This window comes from Ailuropoda melanoleuca, chromosome 6 (assembly GCF_002007445.2).
Source record: "Ailuropoda melanoleuca isolate Jingjing chromosome 6, ASM200744v2, whole genome shotgun sequence".
Taxonomy (NCBI): domain Eukaryota; kingdom Metazoa; phylum Chordata; class Mammalia; order Carnivora; family Ursidae; genus Ailuropoda; species Ailuropoda melanoleuca.
The window spans coordinates 63,566,265-63,592,007 of NC_048223.1; the positions used below are offsets into that span (position 1 = coordinate 63,566,265).

Here is a 25,743-nt window from a genome sequence, read left to right on the forward strand (position 1 = left end):
TCTGTGTAAGTGCTGCATTCAGAATAAAACTACACTGCAATGTAAATGAATGTTAAGGAATATTGGTATCTGATGAAAACAACTATTATAGATCAGATTTATAAGAACTATACAGCAAGATTTATCAAAATGACACTTTAATTTTTTAAAATATTTATTTTAGAGAGAGAGACAGCACAAGTGGGAGGGGCAGAGAGAGAAAGAGGATCTCAAGCAGACTCCCTGCTGAGCGTGGAGCCCCTCAGATCATGATCTGAGCCAAAAACAAGAGTTGGAGGCTTAACCAACTACACCACCCAGGAGCCCCGCAAAATGACACTTTAAAACAACAAAAAGATTTTTTAAATGTCCAAAAGCAGTTTAATTTTTATCAAACATCTGAAAGAACAAAAACATTCCAGAAAATATAGAGAAAAATTATTTTAGAATTCAGCTAAGATGTAATTATAAGGAAGTGTATCCTATACTTAACGCTATCTTGGCAGTGTATTTTGTTTATTTCTTTGCTTCTCTCATTAGAATTTACTGGGAGTGGGGGAATGTTGTGTCTTTTACCCAAGTTTGGAGCCTTGTACACAGTTATATAATCAGAAAAAACTTGTTTCTTCCATGACAAGATGGGAAGTTTGAACAGATGACCTGCGAGGTTCCTTTCAACCTAGAGAGTCTATGAATAGGCCACAGAAATAGAATAGATAGAAAAAGTGATAGTTGCTTACTTACCACTTAAAAGAAGTGGGCTTAGTCCTTTGTAACAGCAAAGGGCCAATGTTTCAAAGCTACAGAAAGGCAGTTAATATTACAGAAAGGCAGCTTAATATTACAGTGGTAAGAATTTTCAGTTATTCAATTAAGAATTAACAATTACAGCAACCCAAGAGAGGTTGTTTCAGGACGTGGCTATCTAGGAAATAACTGGAATGCAAAAGCTGATCCTTAGATACTTTTAGTTTAGGTCTTCCCAATCTTTTTCATGACATTGCACAGAAAATGGTTGTGCAGCATATCGATCAACATCTCAAGGCATATTTGTCACACGTTCTCAGGACTTTGGGAAAACTCATCTAGTCCAACATCCTCATCTGCAATGGGGGAAACTGAATCTTAAGGGATGCAACATTTCCAGATCAAGACTTTAACATTAACGCTGGGACTAGATAGTGTCTCTGTACAACAAATGAGCCAAAGTCTCCTTCCTAGAAATTACACAGGGTTGGATGTCAGGCTTGAAGACTGGGTCTGGGATGGTTGCAGTGCATGGGAGGACGGTCTAGATCAGTATTGCTTAAATGTGGTCCCACGACCACTGGCATCAGAACTTGTTAAGCGGTAAGGGAACTTATTGAAAACAAGAGATTCACGGGCTTCACACAGATATACTTAAGCAGGCACTGCGGCAAGGCCAGGACATCTGAATTTTTAGGTTTGAAAACACTCCCTACTCCCCCACCCCTGACCCAGCAGTATTTTTGGCCTCTAGAGCTCCAGCTCCAGCTAGAACTGAGCGGCTCCGCTAGTCGCGCCACATGCCAGCCTCACCTCGGAGCAGCGTGGGCGGCACAGTTATCCCGCGTCCTCGTAGTAAAATTGTCTGTTACGTACTAGCCCTTTCGGTCGTCACAGGCGGACGCCAGCCAGCACTGCCCTACCGGGGTGAGACCGCCGCAGCGCCTCCATCAGCCTCCTGGCCCCGCGCAGGAAACGACTGCGGAGGGGGGGGGCCGGGGGCAGAGGCGGCTCAGCTGCGCCCCCTTGAGGCCAGGACCCTCCGCAGGCGAGCCGGGCTGCGGTTTCCCTTCTCCGCCCCCGAGCTCCTCCTCCTTTGCAGCCCCGCCCACCGGGGAAGCCACTACAGCGCCTGCGTCAATTCTGCCTTGGACCGCCCTCTACTACCAACCGGATGCTAGCGGATTTCCCATGGTGCTTCGCGAGTGGCGGGCATGAGAGTGGACTGCAGAGGGTCGTCAGTGGGTTCTAGTCGTCATTGTTGGAGTTGTTCTCTTGTGCCGCAGGGCTCTACGAGATTGGCGCCTGGTCGCTGCCTTGTAGGTTGGTGCAATGGCGCTTTTCCGGGGCGTGTGGAGCGTGCTGAGTGCCTTGGGAAAGTCCGGAGCGGACCTCTGCGCGGGCTGTGGAAGTCGGCTGCGCTCTCCTTTCAGGTGGGACGGCTCGTCTGTAACCTCGGGAGGTGGCACGGCCCAGGACGCTCTGCGATTGGAGTGTGTACTTTTTGCCCTTCCTAGGAGGTCTGGGCCACTATGGCCCTTTGATTCAGACTTCGACTTTGCCTAGGTGGCTTTGAGACCAGGCCTTAACGCCAGTAGTCTTTCCGGCCACCCTCCACCTTTCTTCCCGCCACCCCCCCCCCGGTCCAACCTTGTAAGAACCCGTTCGGAGTTCTCTTTGAAGTGGCGCCACGAGCCTCCCGCCATCAATATAGGCGTTAAGGAGGCAGGGGCCAGGACCTGAAGTAAGATGCTTTCCTCCACTTTGCCCTTCCTTTCCTCCACTTTGCCCTTCCTAGGAGGCATAAATAGAGCTTTGAGACTTCAGTTTTGCAGGTCTTCCTTCTGGTTAGGACAGGGTTTTAAATGTCACTAACACGGTGTCATCTATAGCATCTTGATGACATCTCATTTGGGATCTGTGTTCCTATGCAAATGAATATTGTCACTTAAATACTTGATATTGGTTTTCTTTGTTCGTAGTTTTGCGTATGTACCGAGATATTTTTCATCCACCGCGAATAGTTACCCAAAGAAGCCTCTGACTTCATACGTTCGATTTTCTAAAGAACAGCTACCCATATTTAAAGCTCAGAACCCAGGTAAGGAGTTTTGGAGCACTTACTCTTTTCCGAAGTAATAAAGAGGACACTAAACAATTAAACTTCAAACTTGATTGCATTTTCAAAGCAGCGATTGACTGCGGAAACATAACCATTACATTTAGTGGTCTGTAAAATAGTAAGTATGACATATTTTAAACCGAGTAGGAATGCCTTAAAAATAATTGAGAGTTAATAGAAAGGTTTATTATTTTACTTTTTTTATTATTATATATATTTATTGAAGTATAGTTGATTTACGGTATTATGTTTCAGGTGTACAACGTAGTGATTCTAGTGATTGCATAACTCTACATTATGCTATGCTCACCAAGTGTAGCTACCAACAGTTGCCATACAATGCTGTTACAATATCATTGACTTTATCCTCCTGACTTATTCATTTAATGAAAGGTATTTTAAAAATAAGCAGCATGTGGAGTGGAAAGCATCCAGGGAAGAGGATGAAAAAGCTGAGTTTGGAGGATCTAGTTGCCATTGGCCTGGAGCACCATTGATCAATCATCTTATCTCTTACTTAGCTCCTACTTCAGGGAATTGTTAATGAAGTTGCAATGAAATAATAACTTATGTGGATGTGGTATATAAACTGTAAAGCTCTATACAAATTACTGCTAATTTCAAGAGCTTTTTCACTGGAAATCGGTTAATTCCTGAAAAAAGAGATTTTCAGGTAGGATGTTTGTTGACTGCCTAGAAAGGCTGTGGGCCTTCATTTGGGGTTATAGTGGTGTAAAGATAATAACTAAATTAATAACAGTCAACTTTGTTTATGATTTCTTAAGCCCTTTTACAGGGCACTTTTGAAAACCAAGTGAGCTATAATGAAAATTCTCACACTATAAAGAATTGGTTTAAAAGACATGTTTCAGAAGTACTCACATCTTTTAATATATGGTAGGTTGAACTAAGTGGTTTGTTAAAATGTTTACATGCATCCTGGTTGTTCCAGTTAAGATGAGGAAGGAAATGGGGAATAATGAATTGATTTTGGAATGGTTTGTTTGCAAATAGTATTTCTGTAGTTGAAATACAGGGTTATGTTACATGAGTCAAGACTGTATCTTTTTGTTTAGTCAGGTTTTATGAACTTAATAATTCCTGAAAGACTAGGGAAAAAGTTTTGTTTGAAATATGAAGTGAAAAGCTTGAAGAAGTTGATTACCTATCTGCTTAAACTAATAATTTCTGAGGATTGTTCAGGGGGGTATGTGATATACTTCTTAATTTTTAGATAACAGATTTTAACAATGTTGAATAAAATACGAAATTACATATCAAACTTAAATTAGTTGATTAAAGAAAGCCTAAATCATTGTATTGAGTTGTGTGTGGTATAGAGGCATGTGTAATAAAACTTAGAGCTAATGGATTATGCTTTCCTAGTTTTTAGAAATTAATCCTGAGACATAAAATTGTGACTTTTTTCATTTTATTCCAATCTGTAGATGCGAAAAATTCAGAACTAATTAGAAAAATCGCCCAACTATGGAGGGAACTTCCTGATTCAGAGAAAAAAGTAAGCATATTGGTTTTTCAGCATTGCTTACCAGTTATTCTGCGGTTAAAAACAATAGTCATGTCCTTTAGGGTACCCCCCAAATTTTTATTTAATACCCATTATCTGTAAGGAACTTCATACCTTCTGATTCACATAAATGATTAGAATATGAATGTATGGCAGTGGTGACGAAGGGTTGGCAGCAATCTGAAATTGAAGACTAATTGTTAGAATCTAACCTTAGTTAGCATGTTTATTAAAAATACATGTTTTTAATCCATGTGCATGTGATTCCAGAGCACATTTTCCCCTTAGTGGTTTAGTCTGTCTTTATCTGAAGTCATGCAGTTGTCTTTCCCTGGCAGGTATGCTGTGTTAAATTTATTAGCAGTAGTTCATTAGCTTCTTATTTGGGTTTTTTATTTATAGATATATGAAGATGCTTACAGGGCAGACTGGCAGGCATACAAAGAAGAGATAAACAGAATTCAAGAGCAGTTAACTCCAAGTCAGATCGTATCTTTGGAAAAAGAAATCCTGCAAAAACGTTTAAAAAGGAAAGCACTAATAAAAAAAAGAGTGAGTATCAATGAAATATTCTTTTCCTTTAGCAAAGGACTGAAATTTATATAACTATGAATATAGGGAGTTTTTCTTACTTTTATATGTGTGGCCAAATGGTAGAATGTCAGCAGGAATACCCCATTTAGGAAATAGTGAGAAAGCTCTTTTCTGCCACTAGTACCACCTGGCATTGAGTCTGTCTTGGAAACCCTTGTTTCTACTTTCGGCTGTATCTGAATTTAAGATATGTAGTTAGGACTATCTTGAAAGCTGTAGTAACAGTTATGAAACAGCCAAATCAGAAATAACAAGAACCTTTGCTTCTGGGTCTTGTCTAGAATAACCTGCTGATTTGAATTGTTTTATAGGTAATGGTGGGTTTGATTCTGAATGTTGCTGAATAGACTGAATTCATTAACATATCAGGAAGAAGTTATTTATTGTATCTAGTCACGTAGGAAGTACCCATAGGATGAAATTCGATTTTTCTTTATTAAAAATCCCATATGGTTCAAAATTTGTAGTTCCCAGCTTATGGTTATTAATCCACATAAATTCTGTTGCTTGAAAGACTACATTTTTCTGTAGAACCAATGTTAGGTATGAGGTAGTCAGTTTGCTCGTCCAGTACATATACTAGAGAAAATGGTTATCAGAGTTAAAACTATTTCTTTGGAAAAGTAGATTTGAGACTGATGTGAGATGCCAACATTTCTCTCCCTGACAGGCCCCCACAGCACCAGAGTTGAGGACTCACCCATTTTAAAGTCAGTAATCTAGATAGTAATCTAGTCTTCTGATCCAGTTAGTAAAAGGCAGAAAAGGTAATAAGAGAAATACAGTGTCTGCTTAAGGATAGTATTTGGAGGTGTGATTACTGAAGTTTATTCTCCCTCTTTTATTTTCCCTTCCTCTTTAATGCACCCATCCAGTGTTAAGAGTGGAGAGGACCAGAAATGAGAATTGGGCAGTGATATGGGATTTCCTTTTCATATATTTCTTTTGTTCCTTACTCTTTCTCCTCGTGTTTCCATTGTTTTTTAAAAAGATTTTATTTATTTATTTTGAGAGAGAGAGTGTGCATGCACGTGAGCAGGGGAAGGGGCAGAGGGAGAGGTAGAAGCAGACTTGCCGCTGAGCAGGGAGCCCAACACAGGGTTCGATCCCAGGACCCTGAGATCACGACCTGAGCCAAAGGCAGATGCTTAACTGACTGACTGAGCCACCCAGGTGCCCCTTGTATTCCCATTATATGTTTGTTACACCTGTTAGAAGTTGTCCCATAGGCGTTGGATAGTCTGTTCAGTTTTTGTTTGTTTGTTTTTTCAGTCTTGGTTCTCTTTGCTTTTGGATATTTGAGGATTCTATTAATATGTCCTTTAGCTCAGAGATCTTTCTTCAGCCATGTCCAGTCTAGTAAGTCCATCAAAGACTTTCTTCGTTTCTGTTACAGCATTTTTGATATCTAACTAATTTTTTTTGGGTTCGTCCTTGGGATTTCCATCTCTTTTTTATTGTCAGTCTGTTCTTGCATGCAGTCTAAAGTCCTTAGCATATTAATCTAGTTGTTTTAAATTCCTGGTCTGATAATTTCAACATCCCTCCCATATCTGGTTCTGGTGCTTGCTTTGCCTCTTCAAATTATGTGTTTTTTTGACTTTTAGTATGCTGTGGAAGTTTTTTCTTGATAGATGGACATGAGGTACTGGGTAAAAGGAACTGCTGTAAATAGGCCTTAGTAATGTAATGAGGTGTAGGGGCAAGAAAAGCATTCTGTTGTCCTGTGATTAGGTCCTGATCTTTTAGTGAGCCTATGCCACTGGTCTGTGAACTTCACAAGAGTTTCTCAGTTCACTCCTGCACGCACCGCCTCCCCCTTAGGTGTGGGACAAAATGGCTGGAGTGTGCAGGAGTTGGGTATTTCCCTTCACTCAGGTCAGTTAGGTTCTGGTTAACTAGTTAACCCTGAGGGCAGGCCTTGTTAATAGTTGAGTGCTCAGGCATTTCAAAATAGTTTCTTTTCCTCTTCGCCTCACAGAAGCAGGAGGGGATTTTTCCCAATATTTATTGTGGAAATCTGGTCTAGCTTCTAGAGGTAAATCTTACAACACCGTGAGGACCCTCCTGTGATTGGGTCCCTTGTAGTTTTTAAACTCTAAGAGTTGTCCACACAGAGCATCCAGCAATTCATTTATTACAATAGAGGTTTTCCTACCCCAGCACTGGTTCCAGCAGGGCTTGCCTCGAATCCCTGTATTCACTTGTATGTCTCTCCAGTCTAGGGGCGGCACTTTGACCTGTTTTCTTCTCTTTCTCTTGGATCCAAGAAAGGTGGTTGATTTTTCAGTCTCTTCAGCTTTATACTTACTGTTAGGGTGATGACTTCCAAGCTCCTTGTATGTAGAACCTGAAACTTGAAGCCTGAAGGTTTTTTCTCTCAGACTTCCATTTTCACTCCCTGTTGGAATTTTTTTTTCTATTGAATTTTCCCAGTGCCAGCTAGTTAGAGATCAGGTGAGAAGTGTGGGGATCAGGAAGTTACAAGTAGAGCACCTGGGAGAGAAATCCCTAGCAGTGGCTCTAGAAAGAAAAGGGGAAATAGTTAAGTTATGGAGTGCCTGGAGTCTACAGTAGTTTTATGACTGAGAGTTCAGCGAGAAGGTAGTAAATCACAGGGGTCCTACTTATGAATAAAAATTGGGTTATTGACTTTAACCAAATTACCATTAAAAGCCATATACTTTTGTAAATTACAAGTAAATTCAGAAACTAAGGAGGATAATGCAGTATCCCTTGTTCTCTGAAACTCAGAAACTACACTGATTTAAACAGCAAGGGATACGTGTATTCTTTTTCATCTCCTGCCTCCCCTGCTCTTTGGTACCCAATTAAAAGAATTGAATTTAACACATCGTTGAGGTTTAAAAGTTGAGAGATATCAGAGAAGGAAATGAAATGAGAGATTATTAAACAGATAGTCTAGTAGTCATGGGTTGTGGTGGAGCCATGTGGTGACGAGGAGATGATAGTGTCCTGTAAGGATGAAGCTGAGATTGTTTTAACCTTTTAAAAAAGGATTTGTACATATGTGTTCAGTTACTCAGTTTGTGGAGACTATGAAAATCATAGGGAAAGAAATTGTTTTTGTATGGAAAATAACTCATAAAATTTATTAAAATTTTTAAAACTTAGTGCTATCAAAAAAAATTCTCATCCCTAGAATGAACAGTCACTTTGTATAAGATTCTTAACATTCACTCACAGGAGCTTCCATAATGCATAGTAGTGAATAAAGTTTCTGTAGATAAAGTTAAGTCTCACAGAAGTTAAAACTGTGTGTAACTCTATCATTTTTGTTACTCAGGAGTTAACAATGCTTGGAAAACCGAAAAGACCTCGCTCAGCTTATAACATTTTTATAGCTGAAAGGTTCCAGGAAGCTAAGGATGGTACATCACAGGTAAAACAGAAGAGCATTTGTTTTTTAAATTTTTGTTTATTTTGATTTTTAAAATATTTAAACAAAGTTGTAGGGGTGCCATATGTTAGGAGGTGAAGAAAAGTAGTAAATTATTATAAATACACAAATAAGGTCCTCTTTCTTGTATCTCTTTTAAAGGAAAACCCTTGTTCTTGCCATGTACAGTTAATTTGAGTACTTACTGGCCAATATATGCATATTCGACTTTTTTTTTATTTAAAAAAATAACATTTTCAAATTTATAGGGGTGTCAAAGTTCTGGAGACTTCTTATCTGGCAATTCTTAACTGCTTTGCAATCGCTGGGAAAGAATGAGAGTAAAATTACAATATTTTGTATTGGGATTTGAGTATAACCTCTTGCTTCATGTTATATCCTTTAATAAAATTTTGGTTATGCCTGTGGGAATGTATTACGCACATGAATATCATCATATGAATGTGTCCAAGAAAGAAAGAAGCTTGTCATTCCTGCTGTGGCTTATTCTTTCCTTATTTCCTTCTTAGAAGCTCCAAGTAGGGATTGTATTTTTCCTTTTATAATACGATATGGTAAGAAAAGCATTCAGATCCCTAACTCTTGTCAATCTGAGATGACGAAGGTATTTGCCACTCTGCCACATTTTGGGTTATTTGGATCTGTAGTTCATTTTACAAATCTGTTTAACGTATGATTAAATAATGTATATATGATGTAGTCTTCCCTGGCTGTATACTTTTCAGTGTTTTATTTCTTGGGATTTTATTTTATCTTACGTTTTAAAAAGATTTATTTACTTGTTTTAGAGAGAGAGAGAGCGTGTGTGCATAAGGAGAGGGATGGAGGGAGAGGGAGACTAGCAGACTCCCTGCTGAGCGGGGAGCCTGACGCGGGGCTCAATCCCAGGACCCTGAGATCGTGACCTGAGCCAAAATCAAGAGCCAGATGCTTTTAATGACTGAGCCACCCAGGCGCCCCACTCCTTGGGGTTTAAAAATTCAGTTTCTATAGCTTTACATTTCTAAGATGCATGCCTGTTTATTTTTTTAGTTGGAATTTGCTCAGTCGCTAACTTACTTTGGATTTAATGTTCTTATCAGTATAAGAAAGTTATATGCTAGAGAATCCTAACTCAGTGGTTCTCAACTCAGACTGTACCTTGGAATCAGCTAGAAAGCTTAATGGCTGAGGGACCCTATCCTGGGAAATTAAAATTAATGCAACTGTCATTTTTAATCATTTAAAAAATATTGGTTATACATCCTCATAGGTAAAAGAATCAAAATAAGACTTGTTATGAAAGGTACCAGTTTTCACAGCCCTGTCGTACTGCTTGCTCCAGAAGCAAATACCTTCAGCTGTTGGCTCATTCTTGTGGTATTTACCCATATCTCTAAAAAATACCTTACATTGTTACTTACTGATTTATTTCAATTTTAAGCATTATCTATATTTTAGGCATTACCTCCCACTATTTAAGACAAACATTTAACACTTTCTCATCCCACTGTTCATGTTTCCACTCACCTGCTTCCCAGTATAGTTATAATTTTGGTTAGTTGAATATCGAGTATGTTATTATGATAATGTAAACCCTAGTCATAGCTGAGCTATGCCATTTGCTATGATTATTTTTCCTTTCTTAAAAAACTGACGTCTACTGAAGTTTGTTATGTTTTGTATTTTTTTCCCTTAGCTTATTATATACTCTCAGTAATTTAGCCTTAAACTCTTAAATATATTCACCAGCTTTCAGTGCACTCAAGTGCATTAGCTATTCTGTCAGTTTCAGTGTGGTGCCTCTGATTTGTTCCAATTTGGTTGTGGCCTTTTATGCTTAGTGCACAGTTGACATTCATCCTTGTGGTGCTTTTGCTTCTTCTGTTGTCTTTCTTGATTTATGGATTCTGTTATAGCATCTCCCCAATGAGAGTACATGGGAGATCAATTTTTTGAGTTTTTGCATGTCTAAAAATATCTCTGTCCTTACATTTGTTTGATAGTTTGGGCATAGAATTCTAGGGTAGGAATCATGTTCTTTCAAAATTTTAAAAATATTGCTTCTTTGTCTTGTAGGTTCTTCTTCTTATTATTTTTGAAGATTTTATTTATCTGGGAGAGAGAGCATGAGAGGGGTAAGAGTCAGAGGGAGAAGCACACTCCCTGCTGAGCAGGGAGCCTGATGTGGGGTTCCATCCCGGGACACAAGGATCATGACCTGAGCCAAAGGCAGTCACTTAACCAGCTGAGACATCCAGATGCCCCTTGTAGCTTCTTGTTACTGCTTTTGAGAAGTATAAAGCCGTTTTGATGATTAGTCCTTTGAATGTGATCTGCTTTCTTTTTTCTTCCCTTCTCCCCTTTTTTCCCTCTGTTCTTCCTAAGAGAGAGAGTCTTCTGAGCTGGTCCTCTCATTTTCTTTTCTGTATTATTTTCTCTTAGCGTTTTTTTGCTATACATTTTTTTTTTTAAAGATTTTATTTATTTATTCGACAGAGATAGAGACAGCCAGCGAGAGAGGGAACACAAGCAGGGGGAGTGGGAGAGGAAGAAGCAGGCTCACAGCGGAGGAGCCCGATGTGGGGCTCGATCCCATAATGCCGGGATCACGCCCTGAGCCGAAGGCAGACGCTTAACCGCTGTGCCACCCAGGCTCCCCTTTTTGCTATACATTTTTACTTAATCTCCACTGGCCCCAACTATACCTGGTATCCACAGAGTAGCTCTGTTTTACCCTTTTGAGAGGATGAATCCTAGAATCTGCCTGTGGTGGGGATTTAATATCCTTTTCAAGAGAATTTCAGTCTCCTGTTTTAAGCCCATCTTTCACCTCTGTTTTCTACCTTTCTGATGCTGCCAATTCCCGAGCTACTTGGGAATTCCTCATTGTAAGCCAGTTTACTTTTTAGGCTTTCCCCAGTGCCAGCTTGGGAATCTGCCTTGTTGGTTAGGTAAGTCACCATTTATCCACCTGCTTTTCAGCTTCTCAAATTTTGTGTTGGTAGTGCCCTCTCCTGTTGTCTTTTCCTCGTGGGTTTATGCCATAAAAAATGTTGTTTATTCATTTACTTTTTGAAAAAAATAAATAATAGAAGTTTATTGCTCACAGTCTGGAGGCTGGGTAGTCCAAGATCAAGAAATTATCATGGTTGCCTACTGGTGAGATCCCTCTTGGTTCATAGCTGGTATCATCTCAGTGTGTCCTCACATGGTAGAAGGGCTTTGTGGGTTTTAGGAGGGAGCAAAAGTAAATATCTTTCCATCTCTTTACTTTTCTTTAATGAATTATTTTATTTAGGTGAAGACTCAGATTATTAGGCATGCAACTTGATAAATTATTGTCGAACTCAGTGAATACTAACTTCATGGATTAAATATAAGCAAAAACCTTAAAGAATTAAGAGCATTAAAGCAGTTCCTTCCAAAGCTAAGAGAGCAGTTATTTAGTGAGTAACTGTCCCTGAATATATTAGATGTGTTTATAAAGGTAAGTTTTAAAATGTTCAAAATGTAATAGTTATGTAGTCTCAGATACTACCTGGTACCTCCATTTTTATTGATAAGAAAAAATTTAGAGCTCAGAACAGTAAAGTTTATTATTCTCATTCTGCTTCTCCTTAAAATCACTGATGATTTCCTCTTAGCTTTAAATAGATACTTTTCAGACCATTTCTCTCTCTCCTTCACACTTGCCTACTCCTACCCCTGTATGTCTCCCTCTGCCCCTCATTCTCCACCCACCCATTTATTCCTTCAGTCTCTGCTTTCTGGGAGCAGCAGCACAAGCTGTATGAGGTGTGCTGACTCTCCTCTCTGTCTCTCCTCCAGCCATGGGTTCCCTGAATCCTTCTAATTTTATAAATGAAGAACCAAGCCTAAGGGAGGTAATGATGACTTTTTCCAAGTCATATAATTAAGTTCAGCTAAGTAGAATTAAGGACTAGTGTTGTGTTGTTGCTATGACTACACCTAAATACTTTGGCACAGATTTTAGAATAAAACATTAAGATACAGGGAAGAAATAAAAACACTTAGTCTTTGAAGTTAGTCTATCATAGGAATATAGATTTATACTTGAATATTGTTGAATCGAAAAGGATACATCTGCACAGCAAAGGAAACCGTTAACAAAGTGAGAAGGAAACCTACTGAATGAGGGAAAAATATTTGAAAATCATGTATCTGATAAGGGGTTAATATCTAAAATATATAAAGGATGTGTACAACCCAACAGCAAAAAAGCAATCTGATTAAAAAATGGAGAGAGGGGATGCCTGGGTGGCTCAGTCTGTGAAGTATCTGCCTGTGGCTCAGGTCATGGTCTCAGGGTCCTGGGATTGAGTTCCGCATTGGGCTCCTTGCTCAGCAGGGAGCCTGCTTCTCCCTCTGTCTGCCACTCCTCCTGCTTGCGTGCTCTCTCTCTGACATATAAATAAAATCTTAAAAAAAAATGGGGAGAGGATCTGAATAAACATTTTTCCAAAGAAGACATACAGATGGCTAGCAGATACATAAAAAGGTGTTCAGCATCAATAATGATCAGGGAAATGCAAATCAAAACCACAGCAAGATACCACCTCAGAATGATTTTATCAAAAGATGGCTATTACCAAAAAGAATGGCTATTATCAAAATGGCTGTTATCAAAAAGATGAAAAAGAGAAAATCACGAGTGTTGGCAAGGATGCCGAGAAGAGGGAACCCCTGTGCATGTGTTGATGGGAATGTAAATTGCGGCTCACTATAGAAAATGGTATGGCGGTTCCTCAAAAAATTAATAGAATTACCATATGATCCAGCTATTCTACTTCTGCTTATTTATCCAAAGGAACCAAAACACTAACTCAAAAAGGTATCTGCATACCCCCATGTTCATTGGGCATTATTCACAGTAATCAAGACATGGAAGCAATCTTAACTGTCTATCAATGGATGAATGGATAAAGAAACTGTGGTTTATTTATCAACAGAATATTCAGCCGTCAAAAAGAATAGGAATAGTCAGCCATCGAAAAGAATGAAAGGCTATTTGCAACAGCATGGATGGCCCTTGAGAGCATCATGCTAAGTGAAATAAGAAACAGATAAATAAATACTGTATGATCTCTCTTACATGTGGAATCTTGAAAACAACCAAATTCATAGATACAGAGAATGGGTTGGTAGTTTCCACAGGTTGGGGTTGGGGCCCAAAATGCGTGAGAATGGTCAAAGGGTACAAACTTCTAATTTTAAATAAATAAGTCTTGAGGATATAATGTACAACATGGTGACTATAGTTAATATTTTAAAGTTGCCTGGAGTAGATCTTAAGAGTTCTCATCACAAACAAAATTTTTGTAACTGTATTATTTTGACAGATGTTAACTAGACTTACGGTGGTGATCATTTCACAGTATATACAAATAATCAAGTTTATACCTGAAACTGATAAAATGTTACATATTGATGATATCTCAATAAAAAGATAAATAGCTTCATCCTATTAATTTTTTGTATGTTTTAACAGTTTAATAGTTTTTATTTAGAAAGTAGGAATTGACGAGACTTTGTGATTCTTGACATCTGAGATTTTATTGTTGGAATGAATAATAAAGATCTTAACCACTGAAGCCTCTGTATCTGGTACTTAAACATATGTGTTTTACAGGTAAAGCTGAAGACTATAAATGAAAACTGGAAAAATCTCTCTAGTTCTCAAAAGCAAGTAAGTAGTATGGTTTTAGTTTCAAGCGTCTAGTTAAAATATCTGTGAGAGAATATATATTAGGGCAAGGCTGGATTCATGTGAAAACAACTTTATATCACTAATAACACAAAGTATTTTAAAATTATTTTTATATCCATAGAAACAGTTTGGGTTTTTTGTTTTGGTAGTTTTTAACTGCAAATAAAATTGGTATTTAAAACAGTGTCACTCATAACTTAGAGTGCTCACTCTATCCAGTGACAGTCACTCCTTGCCTCTGCTTCTTTCCCACATCCCAAGCCTTAACATTGTACCAACTTTATTAATTCTTACAAAAATCTTTATCTCTGGCCCTTTTCTCATCTTTTATCTCAAAAAACCTTCCTTCTTCAGTCCCTCTTTATACATGTACAACAGTAAGGTGATTCCTAGAGTATACGGAGCATTCCAGAAATTAATTGTAAAGGACTCTTCTAAAGAAATAATTTTAACAGTTACACTTTTTCTCAGGTATATATTCAACTTGCTAATGATGATAAAATTCGTTATTATAATGAAATGAAATCTTGGGAAGAACAAATGAAGGAAGTTGGACGAAATGATCTTCTACGTCGCACAGTAAAGCACCAAGGAAAAGACGACACTGACGAGTGTTAAAATAGAAGACTGAGTTATGTTCATAATGGATAGACACAAGAAACCAATTAGGTCTCAATCCCGGAAGTTATTGAAAATTAGAAAGGATAAAGTTGGTGAACATTTTATATTTAATTCCTTTTTCTTTAGCCCATGGACTTCTGCCAGTTCAATACATTTTGTATTAGTATCTTGCTTTGGAAAACCCAAACGGATAAAAAGTTCATGTGAAATTTATTTTGTGTTAAGGAACTACTGAGGATCAAAATAATCCATGAAATGCAGCGGTGAATCATTTTACCTTTGATAAAGGTAAATCAGACTGTGAAGTTCTTTTTATACTTGATGACTGGAAGGAGTATTCTTGTTTCCTCATATATGTATATGTATATGTATATGTATGGAGGCAGGAGTTTCATATTCAAAGCTGTTCCAAATTGTAGAAGTCCTAGTGTTCTATGATATAATTGTACAGTTTAGAAGAGCACCCATAACTCATCTAGGTAAATTCCAATTCCAGGTATAATTCATATATTCAGAGTTGATGGTTGTACAAGCAAGGAATTGCTGATTTCAGTTGCATTTTTTTTATAAAAGGGATGACGAGATTTATAAACCTTTTCCTCATTGCCTTTTCCCAAAGTAAAAACCAAGAAATTATGTACCAAATCTATGCATATTGTTTTTATACTGCATAGAATAAAAATTTTAAATATTTCCTAATTATATGTTTTAAGGTGAAACATTCATTTTGCAGATTTTGTTTTCCTTTTTAAGTAGGGGTATGTATTCTGAATTATTTTCTCTTTCTCATATGAGTATATTTATCCAGAAAGTGGATAACTTGTCTTGTGTAAGTTTTAAAATGAGAGAAGTAAAAAACAAAAGTCTCCCAAAGTCTTTAGGCTTGGAATTTAAACATTTTGCATAACATATATAAGCCCATATATAAGGCACAGCCAGCTCTGGCCTGTGACCAAATCCAGCCCATTTCCTGCTTTTCATGGCCTATGGACTAAGAATTACGTTTACGATTTTAAGTCATTAAAAAGGAAATTTCAAGAGACATGAAAATTAATATGAGATTCTGTGTCCATAAATAAAGTTTTATTGGAACACAGTTATACTTACTCTTTTACTCATGGGTTATGGTTGCTTTTGTGTAACAGTGACAGTTGAGTAGTTATTTCAGAGACTGTATCCTGCAAAGCCTGAAATACTTACTATCCAACCCCTTAGGAAGAAAGTTTGTCAGCCTGTGGGCTATAAGATAGAATAGTGTGACTGGTGTTCCATTGTATAAATGTGTTGGGATAGTTCTTTAAAACTCTCTCAGAGGTTCTTGTTTTAGAATCTTTGTCACCATTACCTTAAGAGAAAAGAAGTCAGACCACTGAAAAAGCTAAGCGAACTTGCTCCACAGTGTTAGCAAGGAAAATTATCTAGTTTCAAGTTACGTTGCAGTATAATAAAAAAGGTCCACGTAATGTGGAATGAGATTCTTTTAAAGTATTTGCTGTAGCTTAGTAAAATGAACTTGAGCTTTCCAGTTAGCACGTACCACAAAAACCTTATCAACTTTTAGCATTTGTTTATCCTCTTAGGAGAGTCAAGCAAAGGTTTTCAAAATCCATACCACCTTTTTGATCAAAATCATATATCTTTCATCATCAGTTCACAGGAACAGGATAACTCAAAATTTATATGTGCTTTATATTATGCCAAATATTGAGAAATGGTAGTTTCTAAGTCTCCAAAAAAACTTTGAAGAATTTTGTTGTTTCTGGATAGAAAATCAGTAAAAACTCACAAAAAGGTGACTTATGTATACTGAGCTTGACAAAGGTAGGGACTGAAGAGAAAAATATAACTTGAGAGGAATAATAAGATTTAAATGTATAAAGTTGGGTGTTTTCAGGTAACTCCCCTGTGGTTACGAATACAGGACAGTCTGCCATTAGTTAAATAGATACACCATGAAAAAAAATAGATACATCATGGTTCTGCGGCTAGAGTATTTTGGGGAAGAAGAGGTACACTATTGTCTGTCAGTCGTTTGGGTTTCCAGGAGAATTAAGCTCTCACTCCCTGTGGCATCTAGAATGGTACTGATTATATACCATCTTTATGAGAAGGGCGAAAGTCATCAGTCAAATAATTTACTGTGTCCTGTGCTTCAGATGAGCCCACGGAGTGCACAGGCATCAATGTTGGTAGTGAATATTGTAGAATGGGTGAGATAGAGAAATGAATTTTGTCAACACCTGACAAATGTATAAAGCACATCTTTGCAATTACCTTCTGAGCTCTTTTAGCATTTTACCTACGGAGGTTATTTTATACTGAACACATTCAAATCACATCTCCCCGAATATATTGGGAGGTTCAGTATCCAGTAAGTTCTCAAGTATTTACACCCTCATATAGGAAAAAGAAGTATGAAACAGTGGAAAGAGCTAGAGAAGAACTAGATTAATACCAAATTGTATTGGGTTTGCTTTGTTTCTAAAAGAATGTTACTGTTAATATTTTCAATATTAGAATAATCTGATTCCATAGCTTTCTTAATAAACTTCAGTACATGCTGAAGACAGGAATGCTATATGCCAGATGCCATCTAGATTAACAATATACACAAAGTTTCTGTTGTAAAGAACAAGAATTCATATCAGTAACCAGTGGCCACTGACATAAAGCCTTGCTTTTTGAACTTTGCTTAAGTTGCCCCATCAAAGTAATTGCTGTAGGAGGAAGTACAGAAGAGTGCTAGAGGGAAAGATGCTGAAGAAATGAAACAGTGTTTTTGCTGTTCTTTTTTTTTTTTGGAAAGATTTTTATTTATTTATTTGATAGACAGCCAGCGAGAGAGGGAACACAAGCAGGAGGAGTGGGAGAGGAAGAAGCAGGCTCCCAGCGGAGGAGCCTGATGTGGGGCTCGATCTTGGGACTCTGGGATCACGCCCTGAGCCGAAGGCAGACGCTTAGCGACTGAGCCACCCAGGCGCCCCTGTTTATGCTGTTCTAAACTGTTCGTCATAAAGAGATTTTTGTACTTTTGTTCATAGGAGTACCAGTATTAGGTTTTTGAAATAATTTGATGACAGAATAGAGGGCTGTGTGATTATTTTACTTTGTGATGTTTACTTAATACCGTGTGCACATTCACAGCTACTATAATCATGTAATTTTGCTATTGTTTTTGGCTAACTCCTTTTTTGGAAATGCCATTTTAAACATAAAGCATATAGTTACTCTGAATGGGTATATTTAAATTTGTGAATTAAAAGGTTATTACTCTAAGTGGATTTAAAGAAACTAGAAAATTTTATTGATTTTTCTAACATTTGCTGTACCTAAAACAATCATCACCAGGTTGTGTTAAACCAGCAGGAAGTTTTTATATAGTTGACTGATGATACCCATTATTTCTCTTAATTTTATCAACATTCATTTTAAGAATATTTTCTTCCTTTCCTGTCCCCAGCCACTTTCTCTCCTCTTCATAGCACCAACCTCTTACAAATTTAAAAATGTTATTAAGCCCAGACTGTGTTTAAAAATTTTAAAGCAGTAATATGCTAAAGATTTTTAAAACATTTTTTAAATTGAGTCTTTGGAAAGAATAAGGAACACATTTATTACTTTGAATTTGTAAAACAAACAGCATAATTATGCGAAGCTGCTTTCATCAGTCTCTCACATTGTTCACAAATAAAGTACTTTTGATAATTGATTAAATCATTGATTATATTTAATGGCGAATACATAAAATAAAAAAAACCATTTTCTAATACATTTTAAAGTACATTTTAAAAAAGTACCAGCTAAGGAACTAAATATTTAAAATTGACCTACGCAAGAATTTTAAATAAGCTACACATTTTTTTTCACTTTAACATCATTCAAAACACCATTATATAAAATGGTTTCTGATTTACTTAGGTGATGTGCAACAAAATGTTTGAATTTACTCTTTTTTGCTTGTATTGACTGAATTTAGAATTTATCTAGTTTCATTTCTCCTTCCCTACAAATCCTGTGTAAAATATGGAAAGAAGGAAAAGAGTGTATAGTTTTGACACAGTGACCTTTTATTATATAGGCTGCCTACTACCAGCCTTAACATTATAAAACTTGGTTTAATCATTCATTCATTCATTCAACACAGATCAGAAAATTTTTATTATTCAGTTTAAAGTTGTAAAAAAAAGTAGCCTTTTGCCTGTTTTCATATTTATATGTTATCACTCGATTTCTGAGGATTTCAAATCAATTAAGTTCTAACTTTAAAAAGCATTGAAGACCCCTACTGTAGCAAACAGTATATTCTATAGTTCATCAGTCTTACTTTCTAATAAGATGAAAATGATAGCAGTCTCCATAATCTTAAAATCTAGGTGAAACAAATTGGACCATGAGGTCCAATAACTTGTAGAGTGTAACCAGGTCACTAGACCAACACGCTAGTGTACAACTTAATAATTTCTAGCAACAAAATACCTGGAATAGCCATTAAAAAATATGTTCATTGGATTGTGGATTAATTTCTTTGTAAGAAGTAATTTTTTAAAAGTATAGTTCAATTGTGGGCAAACATGAAAGATACCAAAAATCTTGTTTATCTCCACCTTTCCCAGTGGAATCAGGTGCAACTGGAACCTTACTAGTTTCAACAAAAACAGATTCAAAGGCAGCTTCCTGTTCATCCAAAGAATCAGCAGCCATGGCTCCTTTAATTAGTGTTGTATTGGTAAAAGATAGTTGCTGCTTGGAAATTTTGCAGGATTCCACTGCTTTTTTACCTCTTTTACCAAGAATTTTGACATAATTAGCAGGTGTGAGTCTTGTTTGACCATCAAGACTAGCCAGAAGCCAGCCACGCACTTAGGGTTGCTGTTCTTTGAGAGCTAAGTTTAGCATCTCACCATCGTGGAAAGAAATTTCTTCTTCATATACAGCAGCAAAATCATATTCTGCCCTAGCAACTACATGGTTTTCCTCACCACTTGCCTAGTTTGTATTGTTTCTTTCTTCATCATTGTGGGTAGACAGCAGTTTCCAGATGAGGTAAGGACCACCAAGGACAACAACAAAGAACAAGAATATTGGCCAAGGTTTTGCTGAGTTAGCTTCTCCGTCCTCAGCACCAAAGCAAACCACAGTTCACTTTCTGCCCAAAGGTCCTCATTATCAGAGCCTCCTCTTAAACTATCATCCACTGCAACCACCTGTGAAGATACCTTACAGTCCCAACTAATGTAAAAGCTGAAAAAACCTTTGTGAAATGTATTTTTAATCGGGAACAGTGATTTGCTGCATCCAATACAGCCCCGAAACTTAGAGACCGCTGAAAAGGGAGGATCCCTCATCCTACTGAGAGAGGCAAATGCATGCACAACACTTTCAGTGGGCTGAAATGAACTGCTTTCCTCAGCTTGCTGAACACATCTCCTAGGTGGCAGATAGTCTACACGAAGACAGTTATAGCCCAACCCATTATATCCATAACTATAAGGGCTCCAGCTTCCGTTAAACGAATTTCCATAGGCACGATATCCTAAAGAAAACGAACTGTAAGCAGGTCTGAGGGTATTCACGTGGCTGCTTCCTGTCTGCTGTGATGGCCTTGGAAGAATAGGTGGGGGCACTCAGATAAGTTGGTTGTCCAGGTCTTGTCAGTAAAGTAGGACCCAAATCAGCAGATTGGAAAGTGGGGCCAGGTCCTGGTCTCCGATGATGGGAATTCGGCGGGTCTCCCACGGTTTCGGGGGAGGAGGTGGCTGGGAAGCCATCTCCTCCTCCTCTGCTCAGCTCCCAGTCTGTGCTCTCTAAGGTTCTATTTAAAGTACTTGTTTATACTGGAAATTTTGTGCATTGAATTGGGTGGGATTAAGTGATGAGAGGAGGGGTCCAAATTTATTTATTAATCCTTCAGAAATTGTTGAAGCATTATGAGCATTTGCTACGAATTTTGGATTTTTTTTTCCCTCAGTCACCAGTCACAACAGGTCCTCAGTAGTCGTGTAACAGGCCCTCAGTAGTAGTAGTAAGGTGAACAAGAATTTTACTGGTGGCAGGTACTTAGTTTTACTGGTGGTAGAGGCCAGTAGTTTTTACCACTTTGGAATTTATACCCTGACTACAAAAGCACTTAGGTGAGGGTAGTAGAGATTTGTTAAAAGCATAGAAATTTTCTTCTAATTTTGGCATTAACATCTGATTATGTATAAACTTAGTATCAGGTATAAGTTAGACCTAAACAACTCAGGATATTTACTCAAAGCTATCTTCTCACCCTCAGTTTTTACTTTTGCAAAGCTCTTGTCCTTTGTAATAAGAGCCTGAATGACAATTTGAGTGGATGGTGAGACATGTCACAACCTTTAGCCAATACTATTATTGACAGTGTTGTCTTGGATTCAGAATGGAAGTGTCCCTCTTTTTTAATGGAAAATGGGAATTGATTGTTGAGAAGTTTGTTGCTGAATATTAAGAACAAAAAAGTGTATCTGAAGAAAATAATTAGAACTAGCCATTGGTCTCTATAAAAACCAAATGATGAAAAAAAGGTTTGAAAATGGTGAGATGAAGCCTTCCCTTTACCTTTTCCAAAATTCTTTTTTTTTTTTTAAAGATTTTATTTATTTATTTGACAGAGATAGAGACAGCGCGAGAGAGGGAACACAAGCAGGGGGAGTGGGAGAGGAAGAAGCNGGGAGAGGAAGAAGCAGGCTCATAGCAGAGGAGCCTGATGTGGGGCTCGATCCCACAATGCCAGGATCACGCCCTGAGCCAAAGGCAGACGCTCAACCGCTGTGCCACCCAGGCGCCCCTCCAAAATTCATTAAAGTGGCTAAAGAAATGCAAAACAAGTAGACAGATATAGCAATATTAGAAAACAAACAGTACCATCAATAGAGCAGCAATTTCTTGGTATTTTTGGAAGATAGGAAGATGGGTAGGGATCCATAGGTGTTCATTGGTGCCAATATAAACAAACCACATAAGGTGAGTGAAAAATAAACATGAAGGTCTCACCAGTTCTGAGTAGTAGGGGCTAGTAACAAAGGTTATCCCTTAAGGTTGTTGGAGAGAAATTGGGGTTGGGTGGAGCAGGAGAGGAGTAAGAATGGACAGGCTAGAGTTTGTGTGTGTCTCCTTATTTTGCTTAAGCTAAGGAAAGTAGAATGATATGATACGGCGTGGCGGGCTCTGTCCAAACTAGTGCTATGATTCTTAACCCTTACTCAAAAGAATCAACCCTAGAGCTTTTAAACATGCAGATGCCTAAAATCAAAATCTAGCGGGTAGAACTGAGGATTGGCTTTTATAAGTTCTCTTGGTAAAGTAATGTGCTGCTGGGATGGAGAACCGTTTGGTGGGAGTAGTGCTGTAAGTTTGGCTTCCCAACCTGGTGGTAGTGGCTGGTATTACTCTGAGTAGGTTTTAGGTAGGGTAATCAAGGTCCGTTATCCAAGATGGAAGGCTTTTGAAAAAGTAGGAATTAGTAGTCATACCTGGGCAACAAACAACCTGGAGCATATGGTCACACTAGTTATGAGTGTGCTTAGGTATTCCTTTCACCTCTGTGTAGTTAGACTATTGTTTGGAAGAGCCAGAGTTGTGTAAGGAGCTGCTTCTGTTTACTCCAGTATGCCTTGTGAATAAAACCATTTTTTGTATGCCATGATGTGAAAAAGGCTGATAAATACTGTTTCTAGCCAACCCCAGGCTGCTTTTAACATAGGTAGTAAGATGTGAATTTCCTGTGAAACAGCACCTCCGCTGGTGTTGAATCCCCAAATTAAACCCTGGCCAGTAGGCTTGATGCTGTTTGAATCATGGAATCAAGCTGAGGACCGTTCTCCTTCTATCCCATGTATAGTCAGACATATTTGCTTTCTGTTTAAGGGCATATGGAGCGTTCTTCAGGTTAGGCAACATGTTAGGTCATAAAACAAGCCTCAGTAAATTTAAAAAGATTAAAAATCATGCAAAATAATCACAATGAAAAAATAAGGAAATTTGGGAAATATATAAATATGTGGAATTTAAACATCCGTTCCTAAATAACCAATGTGTGAGAAATAAATCAGAAGAGAAATAGAAAATAAATTGGGATGAATGAAAATGAAGACAACCTACCATAATGGGATACAGCTAAGCAATGCTTCAGAGGGATGTTATGTATAGCTTCTACTGCCTACGTTATGGGAGATCGCAAATCAACACCCTAACCTTTCACCTTAAGACTGGAAAAAGAACAAACTAAGCCCAAAGCAAGTGGATGGAATGAAATAAGATTTAGAGCAGAAATTAAAATAGATAATAGAAAAACAATAGAGAAAAATCAATGAAGCCAAGAAGCGGTTATTTGATCAACAAAATTGACAAACTTGGCTGGATCAGCCCAAGAAAAAAGACTGAAATTACTAGAATCTGAAATGAAAGAGGGAACTTTACTAATGACCGCACAGAAATAAAAGGATTATAAAGAAATACTATGAGCAGTTTTATGTCAACAAATGAAATGGGCAAATTTCTGGAAAGAAAATTACTAAAGTCATAGTGTAACTGGTAATTCAGAAGGAAGGAAGGTATTTTCTAAAATTGGTTCAGAAAAATGTTTTTAAGTGTCTTTTAAAGTTATTCAGCAGAAGAACTAAAATTATAAAATTGAAGGAGAGGAGTAGTGTAGGTGATTAAAATTTTCATCTTTTACTTATATGTAAATAAAAGAGGTACAATTGTTGTTAGAGCAGCCTGTAAAGTGGAGTGACTAGCTTAAGAGATGGAAACGGGGGTGGGAGAGCAGGAAGCGAGACTTTTACCCTTCTGATGTTTTAATTTCTATGTATTACTTAAATAATTTTTTAAAAGATTTTATTTATTTGAGAGATTGTGAGCAACCACAAGCAGGGGGTGAGGAGGGGCAAAGGGAAAGGGAGAAGCCGACTCCTGGCTGAGCAGGCTCAATTCCAAGACCCTTGAGATCAGGACCTGAGCCAAAGGCAGGCGCTTAACCAACTGAGCCACCCAGGCACCCCTTACTTAGGTAATTTTTTTAAAAAGATTTTGTTTGATTGAGAGAGAGAATTCCCGAAGGAATCTACAATTTTTCTCTTTTACCGTATGAATATGTTTCTTTTTGATCTCACCCCAGCTGTGATATTCACAAGTCTGCACGTACACTTATGACTGATTCCTTAAAATGGCGGTGGGGAAAAAAAAGGTGGTACATTTAGGGAATAGACAGGAGAATGGTGTGGCTGGAGTGCACTAGATAACCTGGATAATATAAGACATGGTCTGTGGTAGGGAGGTCAAAGATAGATCTGAGATGTTGACGGTTGACCATCCAACTATCAGATGATATAGGAGGAATTCATATTTGAAGGAATGTTCGTATTTTAAGTTGATACACTTTTGAAAGTTAAATCTTTTTTTTTTTTGGTTGATGCATTTTTTTAATGATTTTTTTATTATATTATGTTAATCACCACACAGTACATCCCCGGATTCCGATGTAAAGTTCGATGCTTCATTAGTTGCGTATAACACCCAGTGCACCATGCAATACGTGCCCTACTTACTACCCATCACCAGTCTATCCCATTCCCCCAACCCCCCTCCCCTCTGAAGTCTTGAGTTTGTTTCTCATAGTCCATAGTCTCTCATGTTTCATTCCCCCTTCTGATTACCCCCTTTTCTTTATCCCTTTCTTCCCCTACCGATCATCCTAGTTCTTATGTTCCATAGATGAGAGAAATCATATGATAATTGTCTTTCTCTGCTTGACTTATTTCACTTAGCATTATCTCCTCCAGTGCCGTCCATGTTGCAGCAAATGTTGAGAATTCGTTCTTTCTGATAGCTGAGTAATATTCCATTGTATATATGGACCACAGCTTCTTAATCCAGTCATCTGTTGAAGGGCATCTCGGCTCCTTCCATGATTTGGCTATTGTGGACAATGCAGCTATGAACATTGGGGTGCATATGGCCCTTCTCTTTACTACGTCTGTATCTTTGGGGTAAACACCCAGTAGTGCAATGGCTGGGTCATAGGGTAGTTCAATTTTTAACTTTTTAAGGGACCTCCACACTGTTTTCCAGAGTGGCTGTACCAACTTGCATTCCCACCAACAATGTAGGAGGGATCCCCTTTCTCCACATCCTCTCCAACAATTGTTGTTTCTTGCCTTGTCTATCTTTGCCATTCTAACTGGCGTAAGGTGGTATCTCAGTGTGGTTTTGATTTGAATTTCCCTGATGGCTAATGATTTTGAACATTTTTTCATGTGTCTGTTAGCCATTTGTATGTCTTCATTGGAAAAGTGTCTGTTCATATCTTCTGCCCATTTTATGATTTGTTTATTTGTTTCTCGTGTATTGAGTTTGAGAAGTTCTTTGTAGATCTTGGATACCAGTCCTTTATCTGTGGTGTCCTTTGCAAATATATTCTCCCATTCCGTGGGCTGTCTCTTAGTTTTTTTGACTGTTTCCTTGGCTGTGCAGAAGCTCTTTATCCTGATAAAGTCCCATAAGTTCATTTTATCTTTTATTTCTCTTGCCTTTGGAGATGTGTCGTGAAAAAGGTTGCTCTGGCCGATGTCATAGAAGTTGTTGCCTATGTTCTCCTCTAGAATTTTGATGGATTCCTGTCTCACATTGAGGTCTTTCATCCATTTGGAGTTTATTTTTGTGTATGGTGTGAGAGAGTGGTCAAGTTTCATTCTTTTGCATGTAGCTGTCCAATTTTCCCAGCACCATTTATTGAAGAGACTGTCTTTTTTCCACCGGATGTTTTTTCCTGCTTTATCAAAGATTAGTTGCCCAAAGAGCCGAGGGTCCATTTCTGGGTTCTCTATTCTGTTCCATTGGTCGATGTGTCTGTTTTTGTGCCAGTACCATGCTGTCTTTGTGATCACAGCTTTGTAGTACAGCTCGAAATCCGGCATTGTGATGCCCCCAGCTTTGTTTTTCCTTTTCAACAGTTCCTTGGAGATTCGGGGCCTTTTCTGGTTCCATACAAATTTAAGGAC

At 38.0% G+C, this 25,743-nt stretch overlaps 1 protein-coding gene and 1 pseudogene across 1 annotated transcript; one reads left to right on the forward strand and one right to left on the reverse strand.

Annotated features, from left to right (window-relative positions):
- Positions 1-1,918: 1,918 nt before the first annotated feature.
- TFAM (transcription factor A, mitochondrial) lies at positions 1,919-18,008 on the forward strand. The gene is made up of 7 exons (XM_002929219.4): positions 1,919-2,159; positions 2,709-2,827; positions 4,297-4,367; positions 4,779-4,928; positions 8,278-8,373; positions 14,024-14,080; positions 14,573-18,008. Exons 1-7 carry the CDS (start codon positions 2,059-2,061, stop codon positions 14,717-14,719), a joined length of 741 nt encoding a protein of 246 aa, XP_002929265.1. The 5' UTR covers positions 1,919-2,058; the 3' UTR covers positions 14,720-18,008.
- A 1,256-nt stretch (positions 18,009-19,264) lies between these two features.
- Positions 19,265-20,989, reverse strand: LOC100479702 (annotated as a pseudogene).
- Between the last annotated feature and the right edge of the window lie 4,754 nt (positions 20,990-25,743).